The sequence below is a fragment of the Phytophthora cinnamomi genome, assembly GCF_018691715.1.
Source record: "Phytophthora cinnamomi strain GKB4 chromosome Unknown Contig128, whole genome shotgun sequence".
NCBI lineage: Eukaryota > Oomycota > Peronosporomycetes > Peronosporales > Peronosporaceae > Phytophthora > Phytophthora cinnamomi.
Genome location: NW_027151061.1, coordinates 8091 through 20888, shown reverse-complemented (window position 1 = coordinate 20888; position 12798 = coordinate 8091). Strand labels below are relative to the sequence as shown.

At 48.9% G+C, this 12798-nt stretch overlaps 1 protein-coding gene across 1 annotated transcript; it reads left to right on the top strand.

The window, feature by feature from the left end:
- Window positions 1–5422: 5422 nt before the first annotated feature.
- IUM83_15438 (Serine protease family S33) lies at window positions 5423–7039 on the top strand (the record flags this gene model as incomplete). The annotated part of the gene is made up of 2 exons (XM_067940253.1): window positions 5423–5528; window positions 5631–7039. The coding sequence occupies 2 exons, from the start codon at window positions 5423–5425 to the stop codon at window positions 7037–7039; spliced, it is 1515 nt and encodes a 504-aa protein (XP_067780160.1).
- Window positions 7040–12798: the final 5759 nt, after the last annotated feature.

Genomic DNA, 12798 nt, shown 5'->3' with positions numbered 1-12798 from the left:
GGAAAATCACAGAGCGAAACCATGACACTCGATTTGATGAAGATTTTGCAACGCTGCTGTATGTCGAAAGAACTAGCGGGATTGCCTTCCAAGACAACCCAAGTCTGTATTCAACACCATGGGCGGCCCCGCCAAAAACCTTGGCACGAAATCTACGTCAAACTATCCGAAAAATCCGAGCTAAACGCCTTCGGCGAAAACCCAAATTCTCTGTACAACATATCCTCAATCGAATGAAAGATGCCGCAGAAAAACCCCATGGATAGAAGCTACACAGCGACAAAGCCCAGCCGCAATTTGGAAACATGATGGTATCTTGACAGACTACCAGCGATGGACGATCTACAGAATTTGCACTAGAACTTTGAACTTCTTTCATGCCGGATGGCCCAGTAATCGACGTTGTTCGTATGAACACTGCACAACATCACCGGAGACTATCGAACACATCCTCTGGGATTGTACAAGAGCGCAAGGCGTTTGGCTAGCTTGGATTCCATCATGGCTTGACTACCATCCAACGCATCAGGAGATGACCGAGTTGCGAAGCTTTACAGCAGATAGATCGACCCCATCAACCACTCCAGACTTTTTGGCAGCTGCAAGAAGCTCAATCTCTGAATGGTCACATGAGCTTACCGAGGCGATGCAAACTCTGTGGCGTATTTGGACGACAAGCAAACAATGCATGTTATGGAGAATACGTAACAAGGAAATCTTTGAAAATGTCCAGATACATCAGAAAGAAGCCGAAAAAATAGTGTGGAACGCAGCAGACTTTCAGACAACAGCCGTAATTCTGGCGTGGACATCCAATACGGCAACCTATAATCAAGGATTTAGACTTGCCCAATGCTACAGTGTATTCAAGGGAGTGTCACCTTTGCAGCAAGCGATATTTCTACAAACATGGATCATTCAATATCACATAGTAAAACAGCCGAATGAATATCGGGGGCCTGGATACTCCTAGGACCCAGCCAAGTGAACAGGATCACAATCGAAGTCATTGGAATACAAGAACGACGTGTTTACTGTTCGACTCAGGAGTGGATAGGAGAAATCCTTCAAGTAGCCCTGCAGAAGCTCCGTCAAATCACACTCTCCAGCACAGTACATGTCATGATTCAAGGTGCTGCACCGGCGACCCAACGCCCAGATGATCCAAGCATTTTCAACAAGTTCAACTCATATATGTGGGAAACAACCAGAATTCAAGAGGTGTCAGGCCCGGCGAACTTAATCAAACTGTCGCGACGAGGTACAATTACCCCAGGGATGTATGAGTTCAACAGCTTACCTCCAAGGCTTAAGGAAACATTAAGTCGGCGTTGTATTCGAGAATCTAGCCCAAGATGGCCACCGGATAACGCATCAATTAGGCAAAGCCTACAGAAATTCCAGGACTCTATAGTTAATTCCTAACAAAATAGAGGTTCTCTGACCCCCCCCTCCTTTGGTTGCAAACCATGTTTCCGAGCAAACGGGATATTGCTCGCTACCACGCTGCACTTTAATGGCTAGCTCAGCTAGAATATGCAAATGAGCTCAGCTAGAAAACGCAAACGTATCGGAAAATAAGAGCGGTGGAGAAAAACCATGAAGAGCAGGCTTTTTTCCGGTAATTTCTCGTACAAATCAATGTGTTTAGGAAAAATGGCATTGCACACGTTCCTCGTTAATATAGGGATCGAAAAATTGCTGTCCGTGTAGGAGCTTGCACGTATATTTGGCGTTTGCTTAGCTGCTGCCATGTACAATCAGCTGAAAGCCGCACGAACTTGCAAAATCCTCGCATCGTTGTTGAATAGCTTGTTGTGATTCAAATTCGTCTTCACTAATGTTCCGTATGTTTTGTTGTGAGCAACACCGTACAGAGAAGACTTCGAGTCAGTCGTATTCACGGGTGCAGCATCGTCAAGTAGCCCGAACGATCGTGCTGCGGTCAAATCGGCTGCATCTAGAACCAAGGGCAGTCAAGCTTCGTCTTGTTTTCCCATAGCTAAGCCAGTGACCATTAATACTCCATTAAGCCCTAAACTGCGGTAGTGTGAAATTTCACAGCACCAAATGGTGGCCATTGGTTAAGGAACAGAACTCCCGTCCAGGAAACGAGTGAGTGGACTTCCACTCACTTCAGATAATTCCTCAAAAATGGTAGGTCCGGATGACTGCTCACTCGCGCTCGCAATGCATTGGCGCTCACTTTAAAGCAGACTAAGTCCGAAAGGCACGATGGGTGGCTGGCTTTAAATTGGTTACAAGAGAGCCATCATACAAAAAAATCCGCGGCCTGTCCGTCCATAACGCAAGTGGAGCTGACAGCGTGGGTGGCGAAGCTCTTCGACTTGCGCCCCAAACCCGCTCCAATACAGTCAATGACAGCAAGGCGAACGCGCCAACCATCATGAGCATTACGTACGGCCAAGAAAACCAGTGTATTATTAAGCCAAGCGAAATAACCTCGCCTTAGCTAGAAACGCGACGTAGACGAGGTCCAGGGGCGCAGCCCGAATCAAAATCTGAGGGGGGAGGGGGGGCAGACCAAAAATAGGGGGGGGGTAGGTCATCTGGCAGTTCAAAAATAAGGGGTAAGCCCGTCCGGTAGCTCAAAAACAGGAGCCCCCCTCCCCCCAGCTGTATGAAGATCCCCTGACGAGGTCATCCTTCGCCTGTCAAACTGATACAGTAGGCAGTATAGGACCGTCAAACCTTTTATCCAGCAATAATACATGTCCGCAGCAGCAGCTATGGGGTAACCTATGATACTATTACGGCTTACGGGACGACTTACGGGATGACTTACGGGACGACCCGTCAACTAACAGTTGCATTCAACAACGAGTGGCCGTGAAGTGAGCCGAGCTCCGTCTTGCGACATTTAGTAACAGAGATGCATACAATTTCACTTGTTGTACTTTTCGATTTGTTTGATTTTTGAATTGGAGAAATCACGGGCCTGGTTCACCAATACTGGTACCCTCCAGAATAATGGGTTTCTCGCGCGTTGCAGGCACCTGAGCAAACGTAGAGATCACTTACGGGTGCGTAAGGATCTCCACTTTCTGGGGGCTGAGGAATTGCAGGCCGATAAGGTCCCAGGCCGGAACTACAGGCGAACTCCTCGACAGTGGATTGATAGAAAAAATGGTTTTGGGGGCGTTTGAACTGACCTCTGCCCTTTCTAAGACGGGGAGCACGTAGCCACTCTCGTGAAGTGAGTAGCTGGCCGCGAGTACGGACTTTAAGTTACAATGTCACTTTGAAATGAACAGTGCTCTTCATTTTGCCCTTTTCAAAACCACCCTATTAATAGCCAGGGTTCAGTAAAATTCCAGCCGAAGCAGAAATCTAGGTACATCTGAGCATACACATATGATATGTATAATATAATATATTATTATATAATATTATACATATCATATAGTAACACTGCTCTGAATCACTTGATACATGTACTATTTATTATGTAGTACATATTATCTAGTAATATGTTTATGTCACATCCAGACAAACTGTACATGTATCAAGTGATTCAGAGCAGTGTTACTAATATGTACTATATAATATGTAGTAATATGCTTATGTCACATCCAGACAAACTGTACAGATTCAGAGCAGTGTTGGAAAAACCAGTGGTTGCAAAAACCAGCTGCTAACACTGTTCAGAGATGGTATGTAGTCATAAACAATGCAGGACAGCGTATTATGTTGCAGCTTCCTAACACTAGCGAGCCCATCGTATGATTTCGACAATGTGACACTTAATCGATACAGAACATTCATATTCAGTGCTACAGTATGGCCGCGTGGTTTAGGGTACAATTGCAATAGTGATTACACAGGTATCAAATCAAGAGGGAACTTTCTGGTAACCAGACTCTATTAATTCTGCATAAACACTAGCAGAAATCGCAGGGTATTGAAAAGCGACGGTCGTTTGAGGGGACGTCGTGATAGTACCATTGGTATTAATACATATAGACAACAGGCCTCTCAAAATTAGGTAGTGTGTGAAGGGAAAGTGCAAAATGCCTAATCCTATTTTTTCAAAATACCTCATTGGGGACATGCCTGAAACCACCTTAGCTCCCAGTCTATTCGCGTCGTTGCCTGTGCATTCCACCTTTCGGCGCTCTCCACCTTCTAGCACGAATGTGGAAGACAAAAGGATAAAGGCGAGGGTCTAAGAAGGGTTGCTCGTGGAGACCAACAGAACGCACCACATCCTAAAGTCACTAGTGCAAACCGCTGTGTCAACACTGCCCTTGTGCAAACTATAATCACCCCTCTGCAGCAACGACAAAAATGGATCCCCAAATACGAGGCTGAGCTTGGCCTTCTGCCTTTGAGTGCAAGTGTTGTTGATGGTGAAATTACCGAGGCATGGTGCTAATTCTGTCAAGCGTTTGGCCGCGAAATTTCACCTGGTTAAGAGCGCACTGCATTTACGAGGCTGACTGAGAAAAAAAAACGCCCCCCAAGACCACAAATATCAAGTCGTTCTCATCTTCCAGGCGCGACAACATTCTCACACACATGTTGCAGATGTGGACTGCGAGGGCAATTACACGTTACTGTTCGCATTCGTCGCTGGAGTGGCGGCGATATCACCTGGCACTCACTCAGTTGAGAGTGAGTTCAGCGCCTTGAAGCAAGTCAAGAACCCGCAGAGAACAGCTCTAACCAACTATGCAATGGAAGGCCAACTCCAGTCGCTGCAGTACTTCTCTTTGCTCGATCTAGCTGACCGCGTCGCTAGGAGTCCACGTAGCTAAGACAATGACAATTCACTTGAATAAAGTATACCACCTGCTTGCTTAACTTGGGTTTTGAACCATTTGTATCGAACTACTTAAGCACTACCTATTCAGACTTTTCCCAAAATGCCTAATCGAGGTCAAATTAGGTAGGTAGGTATTTCTGCCTAATTTTGAGAGGCCTGTGAAGTATAAGTACTGTTTATGTAATTTGTAATGCGTGAACAGTAGGTACGAAGTATAATACTCTAGTCTACACAGATGTAGTACAGTTCAGTCAAAGTTCAAAGCTCCGCCAAGGATTCATTGGCAACGGAGGTTCAACGATGAGCAACATAGTAACAGCAGGATGATAACCTACGTTACGCATGTATGTATTGCACTATTCCTATACGGCACGAATTTATTGTTCGGCATTTCCAAAATTTCCAGTGAAGTGGCAAATGCGCTTTTATCAACTATTCGCATTGGCGGCGATACTCTCGCGGACCTCGGCAGCAACCAAAACTACCGCCAAGACCCGGTTGAATGGCTGGTACAAGTGCTCTGACTACACCTTCTCCGATGAAGGTAGCTCAAGTGGACATGACTCGGAGTGTGCTACGTTCAAAGCGCCGCTGTGTTACCCCGGCGTTTGCGAGACGCCACAGTTCGCCGACCCGATGATCGACATCTTCGTGAAGCGGGTGGTGGCCACCAATGGTAATCCCAAAATCGCTACGAATGTCTGGTTCCTACAGGGAGGACCCGGATATTCCTCCTCTTCCTGTAAGTAAAAGCTTTCAGCATATCCTTAGTTTTACCTCTCGGTTCTTGGCGTGCACGCTCCGCCATATTCTAATTTTATTATGGTGTGGCTATCGATTCCAGTGGAATCATCGATGCTTGATTTGTACACTTACCTCGATGGGACAGTAAACGTGTACACGATGGACTATCGTGGAACCGGGCGCAGCACATTTCTGGACTGCGTAGCAGCGCAAGTTACTACTAGCGGTTCTCCAAGCGGTAGAGATATCGATCTATCGGAAGTTCCCGCCTGTGCTCAAGAACTAGAAAACGAGTACGGCAGTCTTGCCTCGTTCTCGACGACAAGTGCCGCCACAGATTTGGTGAGCTTCATCTCGAAGTACACAAACGGCGCCAGTACCATTGTGTACGGCACCAGTTATGGAACGGTGCTGGTGGAACGTTTGATCCACCTGAACCCTCCTCACGTTACCGGATACGTTTTGGACGGCATTGCGACTTCGTCGGGGTCATCCGCGGACAAATTTATGTCTATGTCTAAGCGTGATGTTGACTTTGGTGTAGTGGGCGACCGCTTCCTGGAGCTGTGCTCGCAGGACGCTATCTGCAGCAGTCGCTTCAAGAAGCCCAACACGTTGCCGAAGACACTTCGAGGCTTGAAGACAGACTTTGCCAAAGATCCAAACTCGACGTGTGCAACTCTTCTGAACAGCGTCAAGAATTTCGGCGAGTTCCCTCCTTCGGCAACACTTTCGATTACGCTTGGCACATTGCTGACGGACCCGGAGATGCGAAAATTAATTCCCCCCATTGTTTACCGCCTGAAACGCTGCGAGGCCATGGACGTCGACGTTCTCAGTCAATTCATCAATAACTTCAACGCTGGTGCAGCCACGCAAGACGACGCCTTTTACTCTCCGCTTCTCTTAAATCTCATCGCTTTCTCGGAGATGTATGAGACTCCGCAGCCCTCGAAGGCCGAGATGGAAAAACGTTTTAACAGCGCTCTTCTATCCACTACCGCATTTTGGTTGTCTCCGCTGTATTGCGCCTTCTCCAAAGAAAAGTCGACGGCTTGCAATGAATTCAATCACGGTAACTATGCGGCAAACGGCATCATCTACGAGCACGATGAGTACTGGAACAAGTCCGCTAAGATCCCCAGCCACGCAAGCGTTCTGCTTCTAAGTAGCAAACTGGACGCTCAAACACCGGACGAATACGCCGAATATTTGCTAGAAGCTCTTGATGGAGACAACAAGGAGCTCGTTACTTTTAACAGTTCAGTTCACTGTGTCGTAATGTCGACTCAGCTCGATTCAAGTGAAGGTTGGACGCCGACTTGCGGCACGAAGATTCTGGCTTCGTTTGTTACTAACAAAGGCAGCTTGAAAGGTCTGGACAAGTCGTGCATTGAAGAAATGCCTGCGTTCAATCTGACGCTCCCAATCGAGTACCAGGCCACCTACTTTAGCACCGACGATGTGTATGACGGTGCCTTGAACTCAAGTTTGAGTTCTTCCGCGTAGGTATTGCTCTGCCTCAAGTCGTTTTCTACATAGCACATCGATCGCGCTATGCTAGTCACACACTGCGAAAATCATTCAGTACTGACAGGTTCGATATGTTGAATGAGCTCTTAGGCTCCCACAATACATTCCAGTGCATATTTAAAATAGTCACTTTCAATATTGTGCGACAATAATGTTTCGACTAGTTACTTCATCATTTTCAACAAGTTACTAGCGACAACCCGACGTGCAAAAAGTAACTAGTAAAAAATGCAGTCACTTTATTTTTTATGCCCGACTAACTATTAATGATTCTCTTGAATTCGATGGCGTCTGACGTCCATTTTGTACGAAAACTTTTGCGTTTCTTGTGCGTTTGTGCGCACACGAATTCGTTTTACTCCTGGCGACTTTTCGATACAACCACTGTTATTCTGAGCAACAATCCAGAGTTCTCACGAATTTGTTGGCGTCAGATAGCTGCCGTAAACACGAAACTCAATACCACCCCGTATTACAGTACTCACAAACAGAGGTTCACGAATCACCCTACCCGTCCGACTGGTGTGTTGATCTGGTATCGGGCATCCGCACCCGTCCTGTAGGTTCTTCCGTGAAGATCAGGTACCCTTGTCACGATATTCTCGTGGTATCTCGCGAGCTGATCGAAATACCACACAAGGCTTGTTACTGTAAATATTACAGTAGCGTCAAGATGGTGCGGTTTCAGCAACACTACCCGCAGTCAGCCGAAGGGTCGGTGCTCTTTACGAGCAACCAGCACAGTGAACCCATCGAGACCTAGGAATGCATGTAAAAACAGAGTTAGAGTATGAAGCAGTGAATGAGCGGTAGGCTCATTCCGGTATCAACAGAGAATAAAGTCAACCTGCTCTGGCCAAGTAAGGTGGGCTCTCATCTTGGTGATCTCGAGAGCAAATCTCGGACACCTTAGCAGTAATCATCGGAGTGCTTTCAAGACGTGAGCTCGGGCATCTCTACAAACAACAACAAATGACTTCCTCTGTTCAAGTGCTACCATACACTCTTCCAGCTCACTGATAGTGAGTTGGAAAAGTGCGACATAGTAGAACTTGAGACGATGCAAGCAAGAAACACCGCGCGCAGAGTGTTGCGGAGTGACACCGCCCCGGAACGGCAGCAGCTGGATGGTACTCAGCGCAGCGCCGAACATGTGAGGATCGACCGCCTGGAAGCAAGGCTGGACGAGACCCACGACGGTATTCGTGCCTTTGGCAACAATATCAATGCGACTATCAGCAATCTGAGCACCGGGATCAGCACGGACATCGCCGCGTTAAACCAGACGGTCGCGGGCTTGGTGCAAACTATGAGTCAGCTCGCAGAAGGACTGAACCGAGTGCAACAAGTAGCTCAAGACGCTCATCGCATGCCTCAAGGAGCAACTCAGCCTTCACCAACACCAGCCACACGGGCACAAACACCGAAGCAGCCACCTCCAGCAGCACCTTCGTGGTCAACTGGATCGTCAGCTGCACAGCAGAACCCGGCTATGGGACAGGGTGGCGCCAGGAGCGGTGGGGTGAATAACGTGACGCCACCAGCAGCTCGGAGTGATGCGAGTGGTTACCTCCCAAACGGGTCGTATACGGAACTGATCGATTTTATGATCCGACGGATGTCGCACTGATGATCGGGTGTGGGATCGGTAAACTAGGGATGGAGAGTGGCTTAGGGCAGGCAGTGCTGGGTGCTGAATCAGTCAGGAAGTTGCGTCAAAGGGCTCACGTGACATGGAGGAAGGTGCTAGTGCGGTCGGGAAGGACGAGGAGGTGGGGGCCGCGGTGGTGGATAGCGAGGGTGCCTCTCGAGCTGAAAACATAGCAAAAGTACCTGAAGATGGCGACGGGCAAGCGGCCCGGCCAGCTGAACTCACCGGCAGCAGCGCCTCGAGACGTGCTGAGCGTACGACGTGTTTCTTCAAGGGGTACAAGTACACTCGCGCTTGGGCTTCTTCGAGGAAGATAGTTTATCGGTGTTCTAAGTATCGAGCGGGCTGCTGTGGCAAAATGGAGTTTACGATTACATCAATGGGCTACTCGTGCGTCCGAACGCATACTTGCAGCGAGACAGTTGTAGCTAGCTCCGCCGCCAACGTAGAAGCTGAAGTGAAGGCACAAACTGACCTATTAGCGATTGAGCATGTTGCATGGCCTGTGCGTCGAGTCTGGGAGGAGCTCCAGCGCCGCTTCTACTCAGCGGACAATCCTGATGTCGTGCGTGGCCTGTCGGAGCAGCAAGTAATACGGCGCGTGCACCATGCAAGAAACCAGCATTATTCGGGCAACGTACACGGCTCTATCGAGATCCCACCGCTTTCGCTAGCGCTCAACGAGGCAGTTACGTTTTTCCAATTTCACTGTATTACACCGAACCGTGACGACCTGACTAAGCCTACGCGTCTTCTAGGTTCGGCGCACCCTGCCTTGGTGGCACTCTTACGCTACCATGGCACGACGCTATTCGTCGATGGGACGTTTCGTTGTGTTCCGAGTGGCTACGCGCAATGCGTCGTGTTCATGGTACATGATCGCGCATCTGGTGTGTTCGTACCTGTATTTTACGTTCTGAGCACTTCCCGAACGGCCGATTGCTACTGGGATATGATACACTCTTCCAGATCGCTAATAGTGAGTTGGAAAAGTGCGACAACCCTACCCGTACCCGAAGTATCAATAATAATAAATAAATATAAAAAAATATATTTAACCCGCCCGCAATTTCAATTGGGTACCCGTACCCGTCCGTAATGCTTTCAGGCGGGTCGGGTCGGTCGGGTACCCTACTCTCAGGTACCCGTTGCGAGCTCTGTTACAGACACTACGCAAACGAAGCGGGCACGAGCACTGCTCTAATGCTGCTTGACGAGCAGCATCAGATTAAACGCTACTGAATTGAGTAAGCGGTGCGCGTGACAGCAGGGAGTCAAGGACGAACATCGACATCCTTGTCCATGGCACCTGCATAACCTCAACGAGGTTACGATGTTAGCAATCCGCGCTGGTAGAAATGCATATACGGCGTCTAGCACAACCAAGCAGCAAAATGGTCTCGATAGGTAAGCCTAATTCGATTCACCCCTGTCTACATATTGAGTAAAGCTGTTGCTAAACTATGTGTCGCGACTTAATCTGCGGCGATGTTGTCGGATTTCATTCACGGTACTAGACCATTTGAGCTGATCATTGAGCCTTTGACGATTTTTTGGTGTGACATCGCTGATCGGAAGCTCTACCATCACACCCTGAAGCACCTCGCGTGCTTGTTGAACGCTAGGTGTTGCTATCCAGGAACTTCTGGGTATTTTGTCTTGTACGTCGATCATCATACAGCGATAGTTCGATAATGTTATTCGCTTCTTACTGGTGGTGAGGTCGCACCATTGAAAAATGCGGTACGGCCCAACTTGTCCAGATGGGTCGCCACAGCACCAGTACCACCAAACACACATTAAAGACATGCTGGGAATATCAAATTCGGGCGGTGCTCGTGTAAATCTTTCGTTTACAAGAAATAGATTGTTGTAGCAGTGTGAGATCCGTTGCTAAGTTCACTGGTGGGTCGGACGTGAGATTCATCAGGTTCGACACACCGTTCTAACTGAAAGGGTAAATGGTTTCGAACGGATTGAACAAGATCGTGTGGTGTAGTGCCGCATCAAAATTCGGTGACCAGTATGTGACCCGACACCGACGTCCGGCGGCAGCAGCCTGGGCGAGCGAACAAGTCAGAGCGGTCCAGTGTTGCAGCGTCAGAGCGACCACGGTACGTCTTGCCAGGTGTCTCAGAGTGGGAGCTGTCACGGTAATTCTCGCCGAGTACCGAAGTCAGCGAGGATCTCAAGATAGTTACATCGGGACTCAGTGAGGGGTCCGTTGAGATTGGAAACCCCCTCATTTCATTAGATATTTGTATAGATCGATAGAGCCCTAGTGGCTCTTCGGAGAGATAACACACAAACAGAGCAGAATCTTCGAAGTCCAAGACAAGCGTACACGGTCCTGTAACGGGGTTACACGTACAAGTGGCTACAAGCCACTTGTGGATTTAACAGATAAGATATCTGTTAAAAGTTTTAGATACTTCCTCACATTGGTGTAAGTCACACCAATTGATACATTGAAGTGGGCCACCACAATGAGTGATCCACACCCACCCACAGATCCTATTGGTAGAAAGCAGCATCTTTCTACTAATTAGAGACGTGCATATTGGCGGGGCTCTGACAGCCAGCCGCCGTCAACCCCTTTCATAGATGACAAACAGTTTTAGCAGATTTAGGAGGAAGATCAATTTACAAACAATACAGTTCTCATTTTACCTAATCTAAGTCACTTGGAGTCTTATCTGATTTAAATTATATTTGTGTATTCAAATATAATTAACTCAAGTAATTACGAAGTACTTACGCTTCCTCATACATGTAGCGCGACGTGTAAGCAAAAGTAGTGAGTCAAGTTATACCCACTACACCTAGTAGCACTTTGTAGTCCGTCCAACGACTGGCTACTTGACGTTCGTATGAGGTGTACCAACACGAAGCCGAGAACCACATGAGCACGGAGGTGCCCGTGGAGAGCTCCAACACGCCTGCAACGCATGTTGCACGCGCCGACTGCCCCCGCCCGTCTGACCCAGAGTGGGAAGCCCTCCAACGACTGTCAACAGTCATTGGAGAAGCGGCGGTAGCTACGATGCTGCGTACGCTATCGCCGACGGAGCAACATGGTGTTGCTCTAGGATTCATCATGAAGGAGCAGCGTGATGCTGATTCCTCAGTGACGGCGTCGTCAGAGACTGCACCGCGTGCTCAATCATTAAAATTGAGCGTAAGCAATTATGTGGGAAGAGAGGGCGAGCCTCTCCTCCGGTGGCTTGTCGAGCTCGACACAGCCATAGCGGCTCGACGCATCGTCGACCCGCTGTCGAAGCTCGCGTTCGCCATGCCCTGCCTTGGCGGACGCGCAAGAAGTTGGGCGTATGGACGCCGACTCTCTGATCCTACGTGCTTGAGCACGTATGAAGTATTCAAAGAGGCGCGCAGACAAGCGTTTGAGCCTCCGCAAAACGAGTTCCGGTCGAGGGCAGAGTTCCTCGACCTACAGCAGGGTAAGCATGACGTCCATGCTTACGCGCAGCGTGCACGGTACTTGGTCTCGAACATCGTGACCAACCCGATAGACGAGGCGACTAAGGTCGTCACGTTCATGAAGGGACTAAGCGATGGGCCCGTGAAGACCTATCTCTTCCGAGAGTACCCGAGTACTCTCGAACCTGCGATTACTCTCGCAATGCAAGAAGCGTTTAGCCTGCGGCAGGCTAAACTACATGCGAACGTGCCGAGGTCGCAACCGCGCCCGGTAGTGAGCACGGGAGGTCCGGAACCAATGGACCTCTCGAATGCAACGGTTGTTGGTCATCAGCAGCACCTAAGTAATGTGCGATGCTTCCGTTGCGGAAGGATCGGTCACTTTGCCAGAGAGTGCACAGCTCCCATGCCCCCTGGACGAGGCTGTCGTGGCGATGCTAGGCATCGCCGCGAACAAACAAAAAAAACGTGAACATCCAGTAGGCGCGAAGTGCCCTGCTGGTGATGCAGTCACGCGTGCCGACATCGGGCACGCGACACTGAGGACTGCAGCCCCCAGTGAGACCAGATCTTGCTGCAAGAAGCACGATGACAGGCCGAACCTGGTCATCTTGAAGGTAACGTCGAAGAGAGCGAGTGACTCTCT